General features: G+C 39.9%; 3 protein-coding genes across 3 annotated transcripts; 2 read left to right on the forward strand and 1 right to left on the reverse strand.

The window, feature by feature from the left end:
* Nucleotides 1-280: 280 nt before the first annotated feature.
* On the forward strand, nt 281-4723 carry ccng1 (cyclin G1). Its single transcript, XM_034884303.1, has 6 exons — nt 281-544; nt 1914-2177; nt 2270-2523; nt 2899-2977; nt 3248-3358; nt 3556-4723. The coding sequence occupies exons 2-6, from the start codon at nt 1914-1916 to the stop codon at nt 3745-3747; spliced, it is 900 nt and encodes a 299-aa protein (XP_034740194.1). The 5' UTR covers nt 281-544; the 3' UTR covers nt 3748-4723.
* Nucleotides 4003-7683, reverse strand: nudcd2 (NudC domain containing 2). The gene is made up of 4 exons (XM_034884304.1): nt 7229-7683; nt 6102-6150; nt 5854-6005; nt 4003-5073 (listed from the first exon to the last, which is right to left on the reverse strand). Exons 1-4 carry the CDS (start codon nt 7415-7417, stop codon nt 4990-4992), a joined length of 474 nt encoding a protein of 157 aa, XP_034740195.1. The 5' UTR covers nt 7418-7683; the 3' UTR covers nt 4003-4989.
* A 158-nt stretch (nt 7684-7841) lies between these two features.
* Nucleotides 7842-16939, forward strand: gabra6a (gamma-aminobutyric acid type A receptor subunit alpha6a). Its single transcript, XM_034884296.1, has 10 exons — nt 7842-8107; nt 8185-8291; nt 8432-8499; nt 8856-9076; nt 9171-9253; nt 9366-9509; nt 11067-11219; nt 11317-11567; nt 13285-13529; nt 15966-16939. Exons 1-10 carry the CDS (start codon nt 8022-8024, stop codon nt 15985-15987), a joined length of 1380 nt encoding a protein of 459 aa, XP_034740187.1. The 5' UTR covers nt 7842-8021; the 3' UTR covers nt 15988-16939.
* Nucleotides 16940-16951: the final 12 nt, after the last annotated feature.

Raw genomic sequence — 16951 nt, forward strand, 5'->3', positions numbered from 1 at the left:
TCCTGTAATGTTGTCCAATGTTTATTGGCCTCTATTTTATTGATAACGCTAGTAATTAATCTAATAATGCGTAAATTGTTTTGCTTTATTGTTTTAAGTAAAATGAATTTGGTGTAAAAGTAATTTTTTGACAACATAAAGAAAAACAGTAGGTCGCAATTTACTGTCATGTCCCGCCTCCTCATCTGCAATTGGCTTCCAGACAGACATAGCCGTGATTGGCTGCAAATACATCCAATTGAAATTTAGAACCAGGAATGTGATCCGTTGGTGACCAATGAAAGCTCTCCGTGTTTGGGCATGGGCTCGGTTTTATGCCTGCATTAATTCCTACACGGCCCTTTTTCACCATCGCCTTACGCTAAGGGTAGGGGGTGTGCATAGGCAGAAATTAACCTGTGCTTAAAACTTTCTTTAGTGAAAGTTCATACTTACCCTTTTTTGTGTTTTAAGTATCTTTCCATTCGCTTATTTAAAGCGTGTGGAAGCATTTTTTCAATCGCTTATTTTTCATCATAATAAAGACAACTTAACTTCATCCAAGGTAAGTCAACTAGCTAAGGATAGCTAACTAACGGTAATATTTCTTCTATATCATGTTAACTGACAATATGTTAAACTAAAATTGGGGTTTGGGATTTAAAACGTTGTTATGCCAACGTCCTTAGCTGAAAAGAGACTAAACTAACGCTATGAATATTGGAAAAGTATGTTAACGTTAGCGGTTGTAGCTAACGTTAAGGGTTAACGTTACGTTGTTATCGCCTGATTAGTTTATTTTCACTTTTTCCGTCTAGAATCAACACGTTAAATTGATTGAATGCCCACAGTGTTGTGTCTTAAAGTTTTAGCCACCGGTGTACGGTTTAAATTGGTATCATACTTGGGTTTGTTGTTGTCATCAGACTATGTGATAGTTCTGCATTGGTGTGTGCGGCAGGGACATGTCCCGACATGACTAGCGTTACACGCTCGGCCTGGTCCTTTGATATTAGCCTAATCATGTGTACAGACTATCGAACATGTTTCTACAACAGAGATAATCATACATTTATTTACCGTTATATATACTTTCAAATACTAATAATATTACAAATTGTGACAAACTTAGTTTGACATACGTGTCCCTGTTATATATCCAGTTACCAAAAGTTACCACCACTCCGTGCTTGGCTAGCTAGCTAGTCCAGTTGAGTCCAGGTCAATGACAGCTGTTAGGGGAAGGCTCGTTACTGGATAACTTAGAAATGTGACTCCCATGTCTCAGCTACTCCTGAGCAATACATATCCTAAACCAGACATGTTTTATATTAGTAAACTAGATTGTATACGCTAAAATGTGTAATATATTTTTCTTATTAAAGTTCCGTTGTCCTAAAATGAACCAACCATTATATTTAATTTATATATTTATATATATATATATTTATATTTATATATATATATATATATATATATATATATATATATATATATATATATATATATATATATATATATATATATTTTTTTTTTTAACATTTTGTGTAGGAGATTTATGTATATAATACGCTAGATACCGTCTGGAATTTGTTTGCTGTAATAGTATGTAACTGCTGTCTTTTTCTGGTCTTAGTTCATAAATTTAAATTCGTAACTTCTTTTAAAACGTTATAGCAGAGTGAACAGTTAATGTCTTCTTTTACTAGGGACCATATCACCCAGCACAATGTCTTAAAACAAGTGTATTATTAGACACCCAGTCTAGTTTGTCATTTCAGCTCTGTGTAGATATCATTTAGCTAGCCATACCTATGGTTTTAAAGTATCACATATATTCATACACACAATATTGTACTGAGACTGGGAGTAAAAGTGTTTTAGTTAAATTTGGTCCTTTTTATTAATTCAGATCTATTTCCTTATCTTCACAGATGATCGACACAGTAACAGGACCTGGAGCACAGCCCTTTGCAGTTCAGCTAAAGGCCCTGACAGATCTGGAGGGCCGATACCAACCAAAGCTCAGCGGCTTGAGGCTCATCGAGAGCTCCCAGGACAATGGCCTCAGGATGACCACCAGACGGAGGGAGCTGGAGGTGAAGGACCTGCTCTCTTTGACCAGGTTCTTTGGTTTCAGCTCAGAGACCTTCTCACTGGCCATCAGTTTGTTAGATCGATTCCTCTCTGTAATGAAGGTTTGTAAATGCATTAATGCTTGAACTGAACATCTAGTTGGCTATCAAACATTTTACAGGTTGTTTTTCTAATCTAATTTCCTGTCCTTCAGATTCAGCCAAAGCACCTGTCCTGCGTGGGCTTGTGCTGCTTCTACATTGCCGTGAAGTCCGCAGAAGAGGAGAAAAATGTGCCTCTAGCCAACGAACTGATCCGCATCAGTCAGAATCGCTTTACAGTGTCTGACATGATGCGGATGGAGAAGATCATCATGGAGAAGCTCTACTGGAAGGTGAAGGCCCCCACAGCCCTCCGCTTCCTCCGTCTCTTTCACAGCCACATCCAGGAGCAGCTCGACGCTGAGAGGTAAGGACGGTCACATCAACCTGCAGGGTTGAACCATGACTCAACAAGATTATATTTACTCTACTAAAATCGGGTCTTCTCATATTTGGCTCTAAAGAGAATACTAGTCCAAAAAAATGTTTTTAAAGTCAACAGGCACAGTCTTACATAAAATCATGTAGATTTTTAGACATGTTGTAAAAAACTAATGTGAAAATGTGTTCAAAGCATTAGTGATATTGTTTAAGTTTAAAATTTAGAAATCAATTTTGTGATGTTTTGTCACTAAACTGCCATGGACAGATGTATGTCTAATCTAGTGAGCTCTGCTTCACAGCCATCTAATAAAAATATATATGTTGCCATCTTGATACTAAAAGCATTTTCATTTCACAGCAAGAAGATACTGAGCCTTGAGAGACTGGAGGCTCAGCTGAAAGCCTGTCACTGCTCCTTTGTCTTCTCCAAAATAAAGGTAGGCCAAAGTAACCGGTCTGCAAACATTTTAAAGGTGGTCTATTTCCAGGTGAAAATTTATTTTATTAATTATTTCATGATGTCAAAGTGGCATCCAACAGTTCCACTTTGCTAGCCACTCAAAACGCTGTCATGTTTGTAGTGGTAGTCCCTCTGCGTTGAGCATATTCATTTTTTTTAAATCTAATGTTTTCTATGGCAGCTTTCTTAGAAAACCACATTTACTGTGTTTGCAGTTTTTTTGGATTAAGACTCTGTTTCTCTGCAGCCTTCTCTGCTCGCCATGGCTCTCCTGTGTTATGAGGCCCAGGAACAACACGACCCTGAGTACATCGACAAAATATCAGAGGCCCTGGAAAGTCTGCAGCGGCAGCTAAATGTAAGCACCGTTTTAATCATAAATGTGTCGTGCATTTAACAACTCTGAAGTCATATTTTTGCCTTAAGTAGTTTTGGTGTAGCTTTGTCTGGTTAAAGCCCAAATGTAAGATTGTTTGATGTTTGGATTTGTGGAAATTAGTCACCATTATGGAACAGGCCCTCGGTGCACGATTAACAATGTTTTTCTCCGCGCAGATCAGAGACGGGGACCTAGTTTGTGTGCGGGAGTTGGTTGGAAAATGTCTGGCTGAATATGCCACCACCAGGTGCTCCAAGCCTAACGGCCAAAGGCTTCGCTGGTCTATTTCGGGAAGAACTGCACGTCAGCTGAAGCATAGCTACTACAAGATCACTCATCTTCCAACCATACCCGAGTCAGCTTGTTAAACCTGGGGGTACAAACGGGTGAACTTACATGCTGAGAAAAGTTACAACTGTCTCCAAATTATCTTTCTCTGGTTGGATGTAATGTTTGGGTGACTTGCAGTATGGTCACCCATGTACAGCTCCAGTTATTTTCCTTACAGATCTTCATCGGTGGTGATGGATTTCTTTAAGGAAAAGCTAAAAATGTTACGGCTTTTCTCAACTTTGTTTGCCATCATACATTGATCAAGCACACGCATTTTTTTCTTCTTTTTCCTGCCCTATGACAAGGAGTAATGCTTCGTCAGAAAGGTTTATCTGCTGCCATCCTGGTCGAGTTGCTTGCACAATTCTAGAGATTGTCCTTGTTAAAATCCGTACCACGGTGTTTGGTATTTCCTGGAACGGGTTGCTGGTTTAAAGCGAATAAGTATAGAACCACCTAGGTCCTCAGTCCACCATGTGGAAGAGGAGGGAGAAGGATTTTGTGAACAGCAAAAATGGAACCAAGATATCGGGCCCAAAATCCTTAACTCCCACCCTAGGTTGCTTAACTGTCCTGAATGCACACTCCTACCCAAGGTGAAGATTTTTTGTTTTATTTTGATACGGCGAGGGAGCTCTGGGTTTCTCCAGAGAAGTGAGGCTACTGACAAAACTGTCAGGTATAGCTAATCATACAGTTTGAGCTGAAATGTCATCAGTGGTTACAGATGAGTTGTTTTCACCAATTCTTAATTTGTGTACACAGAGTGAAGTAACACATGTATTAATTGATTTCAGTTGTCAATTATGCAGAGAACACTAAAAAGGTTGTTGCAGTGGAAATGTGGATTGGAATTTGTATTGCATTTTCTTTACCAGTTTTCCTGTCGGGTAGAAGTTTCTTTTAGTGACAGAAATAAAATGTGTTCTCAAATTCAAAATGTCAAATTCAATACACCATCTTGTTAACCTATGTACTTGTACCTTTCAATAAAACTTTATTGAAAAGTTATAGCAACTGCATTCTTCTCATTATTTAAACGCATCACACATGCTTGTTACATCCAAATGGAACAGTATAACATCGGTTGTTCTGCCTGTATAAGCTTTGCAACAACACAGATGAAAGGGTCTTTGTCGAACTTGTCTTTGTCCTGTATTAAAACATACAGTATTTAAGTTCTAAAGGCAAATCTTTGACTTCTCATCATTGGGGCTTTGTTTGTCTGCATACCATGGACGTCCCCAGTTGTGTTGATGGGGACACCATGACGTTGCTCACTTCTGTAAATTGGAAAAGTCCGGACCACCGCCAGCAAAATTCCCAGTGATCTCTGCACCGCTGAAGTCAAATCCAGGATTCTAGCAAAGAGGAATGCAATTAATTTAGAAACAGGAGCTCTGTTGCCACCTATCAAGGCTAGCACACATTTAACAAATCCACACCAGTTTTAATATCTGTGCTGCTCTGTGGATAAAATATCCGGTTTCTCTCAACACCTGGGAAGCGTTGTTTGGTGTAAATGGACACCGGTTAAAGTTATTATTTGCAGCAAAGTGATATTAACAAGTATCTATTTGGCGGTACCAAATTCTAATAAGGCACACTATTAGGGGGTTATTAGCTGAAAATAATGGCTTTATTAATTGTTAATACATAATTTACCACTACTTCATAGAACAGTTAAACACAATAAAAACAACTACCTTTAGGTTGTCCATTTGGGAAAAAAATCCTATTAAAACTTCCTCAGTTAAACACTTTTTTCTTGAAAAGGGCTGCAGCCAGTCTTGATTAAAATCTAGTTATTTGTATCTTATAAAGACAGACTTCACTGCTTAGTAGAAAGTGAGAAATCCATCAGCATGAATTAATGGCTTACTAACATTTATAACTACGATATTACAAAATAGAAACAAGCCAAAGAGATTTTTTCGCAACCTGGCAATTAAAGCTGATCATTATTAAATACTTTATAAACCATTAATGAAGCCATTCGTCACAACCTCTAAGCCCACTATTAGGGGCGGCTTATTAGAAAGGTGTATCTACCTGGCTAACAAAGTTACACTGATGTGGCCATGTGTAGAGGAAGACAGGTGTGCATCTCATGACTTCAGGTGGCACTTAATCAAACTAACCTCCCGCTGGAACCTCTCCAGTGTGAGCTTCTTCTGCATCTGGTCCTGGACCCAGGCATTCGCACAGTACTCCCCCTCCAGCAGGGAGGACCAGCAGTTCCCTGCCTCTCTGTTAGTCTTCATCAGAATGATCCGGATGAGACACTTGTCCTCTAAGCAGGAAAATAGGTCAACAGGATTGCGATAAGGGTGGCCTTTAGAACATTAAAGTCTAAGCTAGTGAGTGTATGTATAGGCATGAAACCTACCTAGTGTCCATGTAGCTTCGTCAGACACGGTTGTGTCAAACAACTTTCCCTGACGGAATGTAAAAAGAATAGACTGTGAGGTTAATATATGTGTTCACTTGGTAGTTATCGTCAGGAGTAAATCATTTGGGAAAGTTGAACTCAAGTCAAACTTTGAGCCTTCCCTCTCTTTTTTTCTCCTCTATAAATGTGTTTTTAAGTAACAGAGAGTTGTTCTTTACATTGTTAATCTGGTCAAGGAGACAGAGCAGGTTTAGTTGAAGAAATTTGAAATTCCTGTATTTATCCATCGTGAAATAGAATACAGCCAACGTCAATTTTATTGATTACACCTGTGCTTTTCCTAGTAGTGGAAAGTAACTTAAGTACATTTACTCGAGTACTGTAATCAAGTACAACTTTTCCATACTTGTACTATAATTTTATTTTCAGTTTCAAATACTGTTTGTTTTGCTACGCTGACTTTGGTTATAAGTTAATATTTTTTAAATTGGTTTAAGTAAAAAGACTTGAATACAAGGGGGGAATTCACAAGGTACCCGGCAGTGTGTGAAGTAGTTTAAGATGAGCCCAACCTTTAACACCTGCAGTATAAAAGGGATGTACCCATTTTGAATATGAATCAAGAATTATAATGAGATTCTGATTGGACAGGCACCTAGTGCAAAAGCTCTGATGGAGGAGTCCTCTTTTCATTGATTTGAAGAAAAAAAAAACTACAGACAGAAATGGCACATACTAAGTAAAGCTCATTGTGGGACTGGCTCTAGTGGCTGTAATTCTGCACCAAGGCTGAATTTCGGCAAAGAGACTCCAGGTAGAGTATTAGGGGACCACCACTAAGGTCTATGTAAAAGAGACTCCAGGTAGAGTATTAGGGGACCACCACTAAGGTCTATGTAAAAGAGACTTCAGATACAGTATTAGGGGACCACTAAGGTCTATATAAAGCATCCAACAAAGCACCATGTCATAGGACCCTTAAAAAAACAACTAAAAACATATAAACAAATGCATGTACTTTTGTTCTTTAATAAATTTACCCAATTACTCCCACATTCAGTATGTCATTTTTCTTCATTTACCGTTCTTTCTCTTAGTTAAAATAACGTTGATTGAGAGTGTACCTTGAAAATGTCCTTCCCTTTGACATGCAGCTCAATGTCTCTGGATCCCAAATGACACTTGACCTCTTTAGCAGACGTCCCATGCGTCACATTGACTTCGATAAAAACCTCCTCCATGGTCTGGTACCAGGAGCCCCAGGGCGTCTTGCAGGGGACAACGCCGCTCCTCTCCTCGAAGTGCACCGACATGCTGCGGCTCCACACACGGCTGACAGGTTGGCTAACGCCTGCTAGCTAGCTAACTAACTTACACTGTATCTGGCTAACAGTTTACTACGCGGTTAATCTTTCCCACTCTTTACTTGATGAGTGCTTTGCAGACCTGTTGTTATAAACATCTCAAGTTAAAGTACTTTCAGTCTTTAGCACAGACAGTTTAAGAAATTGTCTTTAGTTGTTTTGTTATTTCTCGCCATGTTGTTTTTGCCCCCCTCAATCTCGAAACTTCTTCTTCTTCGCTCAGTATGGATAACCGTTCCGGTTGTGAACAACATTGTGGCGTTAGCGTCATCTGCTGTCTCATATAATAACTTCAGCAAGAAAAACATAATAGCTACTGTACATGTCAGACTCATAGGGGCTTTATTGTCATTGACAGATAGTTGCATTGCCTTTTAGTGTTTTTTAGTTTTAAATAATTCTACTTTGTCTGTAAAGGATACCCATAGAATCAACTGTTTGTCTAAAAGAGGAGTGGATTTACTAATCTGTTAATTAGATTACTGTTCTTAGTTTAGTGCCTCTGTGTCCTTACATACCTCACACACCAGTCAATTTAACAATACCAATAAGGATGCGAGCTAACTGCAAATTTGGTGACAAATTTCCCAGTATGGCTGTCCTGACATTAACTTTAGTTACTTTTATCTGCTGGATAAGGTAAGCTTTCCCTCTCTGCTTGAACAATGGTCAGCGTACCACGAGCCTTGGAGTTTAACCTTTTTATTTCTCTGCAGTCTTGGTAGTGTATTTGGAATTGAGAGGATTTACTCGGACAACATCACTCTCATTTTGGATCGACTTTTGGATGGTTATGACAACAGACTACGGCCAGGATCTGGAGGTAATTCAGACTTTAAATCCTAAAGCCTTGTTTGTAAAGATTTGTATATTTAGTTATAAAATAATCAGCTTGTGCAAGTCTATTATTGTGCATCTTGTATTGTTGTGTGCATTGTACAGTTGTCATAATTACTGCTGCAGGTGGTGTTACGGAGGTGAAAACAGACATCTTTGTCACCAGCTTTGGACCTGTTTCAGATGTCGAGATGGTAAAATACTACTGCTGTAAGGAGATGTATATGTGGAGACTGTGGGAGATAACAGCACTTTGTCTGATGAGCTTTAATATGTTTGACCTGCTTTATGACTCCATCACTGATGGCCTTTAAATCAATAAGCAATATGTCTTCCATATGGAATGGCTGAATGGATTGATTAATGATTATCTGGGATGAGTGGCATCCATCACTGCCTCATCATCTCTCAACACCTTCCACTGCCAGTTGAAATTGCTCTCCAGTATCATGCAGACTGATGTATAACAAGGACAAATGTTGAAGTTCAAAACTAGAATCTAGGAAATGGTTTATTTTACAACCACTGACATGTTATGTTCATGCATCAGGAGTACACCATGGACATGTTCTTCCGTCAGATGTGGGTTGATGAGCGGCTTAAATTTGAGGGCCCCACTGAAATCCTGCGACTGAACAACCGCATGGTGGACAAGATCTGGACCCCAGACACTTTCTTCCGAAACTCCAGGAAGTCAATTTCTCATAACACGACCACACCTAACAAACTCTTCCGCATCATGCAGAACGGAACTGTCCTCTACACTATGAGGTGATCTTACTTATTGTTTTGTAGATGAGATGTTTGGTGGACAATAGGTTTGCAGGAAGAGATAACTTGTATCTGTGTGTTCTCCTGCTGTTAGGCTGACCATTGGTGCAGAGTGTCCAATGAGGCTGATGGACTTCCCTATGGACGCTCACTCCTGTCCTCTCAGGTTTGGAAGCTGTAAGTATAACAACTGTGTTCATAAAGAAAAGGACTAATAATGCTTAGATACATACATGTGTCTAACCTTTCAGTTTTTCAAAGTTTTTCCTGATTTCCTTTGCATTTTTAGATGCCTACACCAGCAGTGAAATCCTTTTCACTTGGAGGAAGGGACCAGTTGCCTCTGTTGAGTGTCCCGCTGAGTCCATGAGTCTTCTGCAATATGACCTGGTGGGACAGACTTTGTCCAGTGAAATATTCAAATCCAACACAGGTAACGCTGACTGTCGGCTATCACATTCCGCTTCTTATAAGGACACTTTTGCAACCTGCAGCAGAACCGTCTACAATTAGTCCAGAACTTTGCTGCTAGGCTGTTGACCAGGTCCAGCAGCTTGTCGCACATCAATCCAGTCTTATACTCATTATATTGGCTTCTGATTAAGTTCAGCATACAATTTAAAGTTGTTTTTTTTTGGCCTACAAAGCTTTGCATGGTCTGGCACCTGCTTATATCTCGGACCTGCTCCGTCCGTTGACTACTAATAGGTCCCTCAGGTCTTTTTAACCTAGGATTACTGGTGGACCCGCGCACTCGTTTAAAAAATAAAGGTGACCGTTCCTTTGAAGCAGTGGCTCCAACCCTGTGGAACGCCCATCCTACTGCCTTACATTCTGCCGTCTCTGTTGAAGCTTTTAAAAAGCAGCTGAAGACACATTTGTTTAAATTTGTTTTTGACTCAGATTTTAATCAATGGAAGGATTTTTATTGGTCATTCAACACATACTGTTTGTTTCCCTTGTTTATTTTCTGTTGGCTTGTACTGTATTGTTTGTGAACTATGGGTTTTAGGTTTAAAATGTGGAAATAATTTTCAGTGGTCATTCAGAAATTATTGGGTTTGATCCCTTATTTATTATCTGTTAGATTGTACTTTTTTTACACAAATGCCTATCTTGTGAAGCACTTTGTGACTTTGTCTGTAAAAGATGCTATATTAAATAAACTTATTATTAGTATTTTAATTTGGAAAATCTCATGAACTGATGGATCTGAGAGTAAGAAGTCAGATGAGCCTCTTTAAACTCTGCACTAGTGGCCATTAATCCTCCACAGTAGAGCCTGTATAAAAAGCAAAGACTTCCTTGAGCAGCTGCCTAGTGTAAGATACTTAAGTGGTCAGGCCTAATGCTTACAGTGTGCCTTTAAAAAGAACTATGGGCTTTAAAGCCCAGTGAATGCACCGACAGAGGGGGGGGAAGGATGGAGTAGTGTTTGTGTGTGAGAGTGTGTGTGTGTTTTCTCTTTTCACCAGAAGAAGGAGACGTGGTCCCCTGCTGTGACCCGAGCAGATTCCTGAAATAGAGAGAAAAGGATGAGGCAGGCTCCAAAACATAGAGAGGATACCCATTTGGAAAACACAGAGAGAGAGAAAACCTGCGCATGTGTGTGTGTGTGTGTGTGCCGTGCGCAGCAGCAGCAGCAGCAGCAGTGTGTTTTTGGTCCGTGAATGTGTGCATGCATGTGTTTAGTAATAGCAAGCAGTGTTAGGATAGTGACACTGCATGCTCTCCTTCTGCCCCCTCCTCCCTTGTCTGCTGTGCTCCCTCCTCCTTCCATCATCCTTTTAGTCCTTCCTCTCTTCCTTCCTCTTGTCTCTTACATTCTGTCTTTCAGTTTGAGGACTATTCCCATCCTAACAGCGGCAATATATCTTTATGTTTTTCTCAGCAGCTATTCAGTTTCAAGGGCAAGCTAAGGCATCCTTTTGGTGCTACTGTGTTCTGTCCCACGGGGTAGCTCTCTTCACACATGCTGTTTATCTTGCAGGTCACTACTCTGTGCAGGTGGTCCATTTCCACCTCAAGAGGAAGCTGGGCTACTATCTTATACAGACTTACGTTCCTCTTATAATGGTTGTTGTGCTGTCACAAGTCTCTTTTTGGATCAACAAAGAGTCTGTTCCTGCACGCACAGTTGCTGGTACGCCCCTCTTCCCACCAATGAATGTCCTACTAATCATGTTTATTATAGTAATACTTAATTTTTTCGTGTTTTATAAATGCTTGTCTTCCTCCAGGCATCACCACAGTGCTGACCATGACCACCTTGAGCATCAGCGCCCGTCAGTCACTTCCCAAAGTAGCCTATGCCACAGCGATGGACTGGTTCATTGCTGTGTGTTTTGCCTTTGTGGCGTCGGCGCTTGTCGAGTTTGCAGCAGTAAACTACTTTGCAACTCTCCAGGCCAACCGTCTGACGCCACAGAAAGCTAAACAAGAAAAGCCTGAGGTGTTAGATACCGCCAGCGATGATGAAAACGCAATTTCGGTGAGAGGCTGACTTTGTGTCGTCATTAAAACATGGTGATCCCTTAATTGAGTGCAACGGATTAACCAGCCCTTTTCTGTGGCAATATTATACCACTGTTTATAGAACCAGAATATACAAAAAAACAAACATTTTTTGTTGTTTCAATTCATATTACACATAAAACAATGCACAACAACTGTAGAAATGTGGTATATCAAGATTTTAAAGCCCCTAAAACATGGTTTAAATCGTTATTATGTCTCTATAACATGAAATATTAATTACTAAATAAGCAGCAATTAGTTCAACAGTCAAAATTTCAGCAAATGTTCTTTGTGACTGTGTGGATATGGTAATTACATTTAGATTTAAATTAAGTAAAAATCTCATAACCATTTAAAAATAACCAACATCGTTGTAACTTCAGCAGAAACTCTTGTGTTAATGTTAGGCACCATCACTCATAGTAAGACGCAGATCAAGAAAATAGGATTTTTGGTCCTTTAAGAGTAGAAATGTAACCATAAATATAAAAACATTACCCTAACACATAAACATGAAAAACACGGTAATGAATATATTTTAAAAGTTAAAGAAATAGTTCACGATGGGACTACCACCGACCAGAAACCGGTTAGCTTTTCCTAAGCTTAGGTTGCTGTTTGCCCATGTTTTCAGTCTTAATGCTAGCTTGGCTAACCGGCTGCTGGTTTTAGCTAAATATTTATTGTACAGACACGAGAGTGGTATCAAGCTTAATACTCAGCTAGAAAGCAAATAGGCGTATTTCCCAACACGCTTTCTCCAAAATGGAAAAAAATAAATGTGATTCAATAGATCTCTTATCAGTAGAATAAACATGTTTTCATTAGAACGTGATTTTCTGCAGTTAATGGAAGTTTGGAAGAAAAACCTAATGATTTGGTTGGGTTCCTTGTTATAAACATGTATAAATATACATCTTACCAGCCAGATTTACTTCCATAAGAACTGATTATAAGATAGTAAACATGGTATGATGACAACCTGCTTATGCTATCACTTAAAGATTCATGTCACATGGCATCTCAAATGCATTTATAGCTTATAATGGTGAGTGGAGGTACCGAGTCTCCTGACTGTTGCAGAGTTTGATACAGTGATGTTGATAATGAACAGGAGGCCAACAGCAGCTCCAGACTCAAATGTAGAGAAAAATAAATCATGCCTCAGATCAGCATTCTTTTTCTATGCATTTCCAAGTAGTCACCTGGCGCTTCCATTCCCCTCATTCAGGGCACACCACACATTAAATAGTTATATGTGCTGTTTTAGTGCTCTGATCTCTACCTATATGCTTTAGACTAATATAGTAAGCCACCACACTTTCCTCCTGGGATCTGTCTCACGTGTGGGGCTCATGGTGAGATTCTTTAAAAATAGCCTCAATGTGAGAACAGAGAACAACTCCAGCAATCCTCCCTGCATAATCTCCTAACCATCCTGTGGGCATCCAGCAAACTGCCTGCTGTGTTCTATAGGGATGCTGGAATGCCATTTATAGAAAGCTACTGTGGGGACCCCTATAACTTCCAGCCTTATATACTGTACATGACTCATGTTTAAATCACCATACATGTACTTACTGGCTTGAAATTCCCTAACTACCCCTTTTCTCTCACTGAGGCGAAAACCCAACAAACACAGACTTACTCATCTTTCCCCGATTTTCTTCCAAACCACCCCCTCCCACCAGTTGGACAGCAGCCATCAGGAAGACCTGAAGAGAAGAAACCACTCAGGGTGTCGCAGTGAGCCAGAAGAAGTTTTGCGAATGCCGATTTTCCTCCAACAGGGCTCAGCTTTTCCTCAAATCCCGCAGCTGGCTGGCACCAGCCCCATCGACAAGTACGCACGCATCCTCTTCCCCCTGGCCTTTGCGATCTTCAACCTAGTCTACTGGTACATCTACCTGGCCAAGGACACCATGGCGATTGCTAGGTACACTAGTTACATTCAATTATTTTGGTACATTTACAGCTGCCTTGGTACAGCTATAAGGGTCTGATGATATTCTCTATTTCTCTTATCATCAATTAATCCAAATCCAACAATGAGTCAGTTGTACTATATTGTCTGTGTAGCCAATACCAGATATAGCTTTGTGCTACAGGAACTTCAGTACACATCAATTCGCCATACTGTTACACTGAGGGACATGTTTAAAAAAAATTTGTTGATGAAAATGGATACTGTAATTTATTATGAGTCTATTACACATACCGTATACGGTCCTGGTGCTCAAATAATCACTTGAGCACCAAATGTGTATTAATCAGCACCTGAAAATATAATCCCCAATAAATGCACAATTTACTCCCGTTAGAGTAACCTTTGCTAAAAACTACAGAGCCCACATGTTTTATGGTTTTACTTTGAGTTGGAAAAACATTAAACATGAAAGATCAGCATTATCCTTAAATTGATCTTTCACTGTAGGTAATGGAGATTGCAAGATGTTAGTCCCCACTATTTTGGCTTGTGACCTGATGACACAAAGCAATATCTACCTGCACCCTCATATATCAGGTTGAATATTATGTTAACCTGTTATGAAAGACTGATTATCTCTGAGTATTACTTGGAGAATTGAAGAGGAAGAATTGACTAGTATTTCAGAGGAACAATTAAATTTAAGAAAACCCTAAAACCGTCCCATAATTTAAAGTCCCCATACTAGGCTCATTTTCAGGTTCATAATTGTATTTAGAGGTTGTACCAGAGTAGGTTTACATGGTTTCATTTTCAAAAAACACCATATTTTGGTAATACTGCACATTGCTGCAGCTCCTCTTTTCACCCTGTGTGTTGAGCTCTCTGTTTTAGCTACAGAGTGAGGCATCACTGTTCTATTCAATCTTTGTTGGGAGTCGCACATGTGCAGTAGCTAGGTAGGAAGCAGAATTTGAGGGCGTGCCACTATTAGCTAGGCGAGCAATATAACATGTTACAAAGTGACGCACGTTCGTCCCAGAAGTAAAGGCAGGATTGCAATAGAGCTGTTTAAAGCAGTTTATGACCATGTTTTTTGTTGGAGATTGGAAGTCCCTTTGGGGTCGACTTTGAGCTTTTTCCCTTTGTAAACCTATAACATGCACAAAAACATATATAACACAATTAAGGAAATGGGAAAAGCCACAAAGCATAATATGAGCACTTTAACTAACAGAACGCCTTTTAATTTTGCAAACCTTAAAATTTAGGTTGTGACCCTTTTGGGGAAGGTCCCAGCCACATGAGCCGCAGACATGAGCATGCAGACTACTGGTGATTTTACCCAGCATTACATCTTACAAGAAAGCTTACTTTTGGAGATTAACCTTTAACCTTTTAAGTCTTGTGTGACAAGGTAACAGATCCAGAACACCTTTCATGCGTAATAGTAAAAACAGCAGTGACATACCTGGAAAATAACCGGCATTCTTTTACAAATAAGGTAAAAAAGAGGAGGGGGAAATCAAAAAAGGATATTTGTGCATACTTACTTTGTATCTCAAAGAGCTACAACCCTGTCTTACTCTGCTCTAATTATGATAGCTTCAGTGGAACAATAACTACCCACAGTTTTTGTCAAAGACTTTTATCTAGGCAGTAAAGGCATCAATAATTTCTAATGCTGAAACAGCCCTGGGAGTTGTAGGAGGGGGGGAAAATGAGGAGAATGATGTTAGGTGGCATTGTTACTGAATTACTGCCAGCACTGTGGCTTTTATCATCATCATAGATTTACAATACAAAAAGGGCTGGGCGCTCAGTTAATTTGAGAAGAAAAAGATGCATCAAGCTTTCTTCTCTTTTATATAAGTTTTATCTGAGGATTTCTCAATGGGGAGCAGGTCTGACGGGCAAGAGAAACCAGAGCTTGCTTTGTACATTAAGAACATGAAAAAGTGGCTATTCACTTTCCCGCTTATAAGTTTAGCACCTATAGAACACAAAGCTTCATGTCCAAGAAAGAAAGAGAGAGATACAGTACAAAAAAAAGGGAGAGAGAGAGAAATAAGAGAGAGAGAGAGAGAGAGAGAGAGAGAGAGAGAAAGATGTGTTATGCAACACAGAGGAATGCAAATCCGCTCATCATGCTTCCCATGTTCCTGTCAGAAAATTGTATGGTTGTTTTGTTCAAAACGTTCTGCAGAATAATGAGAAAGACAAGATGGAGAGCATAAGAACAGCTGCATCACATCTATTTCCTTTACATATTTTTGCCACGTCCCTCGCTTGATACTTTTGAAGAAGACACTGAGAGGACAGGGAGCACCGTAACAGTTTGGGATGTGCACTGTACTGCAGATAGATAGCCTCTAAATGTGGGAAGAGAGAGATTTCTGTATGCTCTTCTCACATTTTGTGCTCTTCTGTATTCTTGTCTTGCAGGAACACAGTCCTTAAAAACTGAGAGGACCTGGAAAAAGGCCATGTGCCGCCTGAGAGACCTTCAGCATCCAGCCAGATAGCCTCACCCTCCTGTCTCTCTGTGTGTTTGAACAAGCTCTCAGCGGTTTCTCTGCTCTCATCTGACAACGGAAATGATTCAGAATCTCATTTATTCTCCTGCCGCACATCCATTCATTTCACAGGCTGTGACCACTGCCCACTTGTGTTCTGATCAGTAGCTGAAGAGCTGCCCTTCATGGGCCTCAACCACTTTACAGCCCGCCACGTACACACAACAACTTCTCGGGGCGCCCGGACCAAGACAGACACCACACACATACAGTGTGCTTGATGCTCAGACACACACTTGGACGCACAAACCAAGAAACAGATCAAAAAGAAGTGGATGATATAATCTATGATGGCTGTAACTGGTGGTGATGCAACAGTGAACCAATGCTTTCAGAAACCTGCCCTCTACAGAAGCACAGCTCCCACTACAACAAGATCAAAGGCAATTTACAGGAGCCTTGCATCCCTCCCCGCAGCTTCAAAAATCAACTCAAACCTGAGAAAATGAATTGTGGGATTGTGTTTTTCATCCCACCTTTCTGCTCCGGAGCTCTGGGGCTCCCTCTGCATTTCCAGATCTACTGCAGGTCCTCTTTAAACATTGCAGGGATGAGTAGGATTTAATACCCATAAGTGTTGATGGCATTCATTTTCTATTTTTGTACAGATGCTGCATGATTGTTGGGCACAAATGTTTACATATAAAGTGTCTACTTGAAATGGATGGAGTGTTATTCTCGTTTTAGCCTCTCAGCATGTGCAGTAACAAAAAACTGAAGGAATAAAGTGGATCTTAAGTTTTCATTTTGACCACTTTAACGCTACAGTCCCATTGTTTGACCTTGTCATGATATAGACAAACTTGTCTGCCCTGTAATAAACATAAAAATAAAACAAGCCTGAAAGGATCGCAG

This window comes from Etheostoma cragini, chromosome 10, assembly GCF_013103735.1.
Source record: "Etheostoma cragini isolate CJK2018 chromosome 10, CSU_Ecrag_1.0, whole genome shotgun sequence".
NCBI classification, from domain to species: domain Eukaryota; kingdom Metazoa; phylum Chordata; class Actinopteri; order Perciformes; family Percidae; genus Etheostoma; species Etheostoma cragini.

Excerpts from the sequence above, each read along its gene's own strand:
- gabra6a (XM_034884296.1), top strand. The coding sequence starts at position 8,022 with ATGCGAGCTAACTGCAAATTTGGTGACAAATTTCCCAGTATGGCTGTC. Across the intron at positions 8,292-8,431 it reads ACTACGGCCAGGATCTGGAG|GTGGTGTTACGGAGGTGAAA; the intron begins GTAATTCAGACT and ends TTACTGCTGCAG. Across the intron at positions 9,077-9,170 it reads ACTGTCCTCTACACTATGAG|GCTGACCATTGGTGCAGAGT; the intron begins GTGATCTTACTT and ends TCCTGCTGTTAG.
- nudcd2 (XM_034884304.1), bottom strand. The coding sequence starts at position 7,417 with ATGTCGGTGCACTTCGAGGAGAGGAGCGGCGTTGTCCCCTGCAAGACG. Across the intron at positions 6,006-6,101 it reads CGAAGCTACATGGACACTAG|AGGACAAGTGTCTCATCCGG; the intron begins GTAGGTTTCATG and ends TTTCCTGCTTAG. Across the intron at positions 5,074-5,853 it reads TGGAGAGGTTCCAGCGGGAG|AATCCTGGATTTGACTTCAG; the intron begins GTTAGTTTGATT and ends CCTCTTTGCTAG.
- ccng1 (XM_034884303.1), top strand. The coding sequence starts at position 1,914 with ATGATCGACACAGTAACAGGACCTGGAGCACAGCCCTTTGCAGTTCAG. Across the intron at positions 2,978-3,247 it reads TTGTCTTCTCCAAAATAAAG|CCTTCTCTGCTCGCCATGGC; the intron begins GTAGGCCAAAGT and ends GTTTCTCTGCAG. Across the intron at positions 3,359-3,555 it reads GTCTGCAGCGGCAGCTAAAT|ATCAGAGACGGGGACCTAGT; the intron begins GTAAGCACCGTT and ends TTCTCCGCGCAG.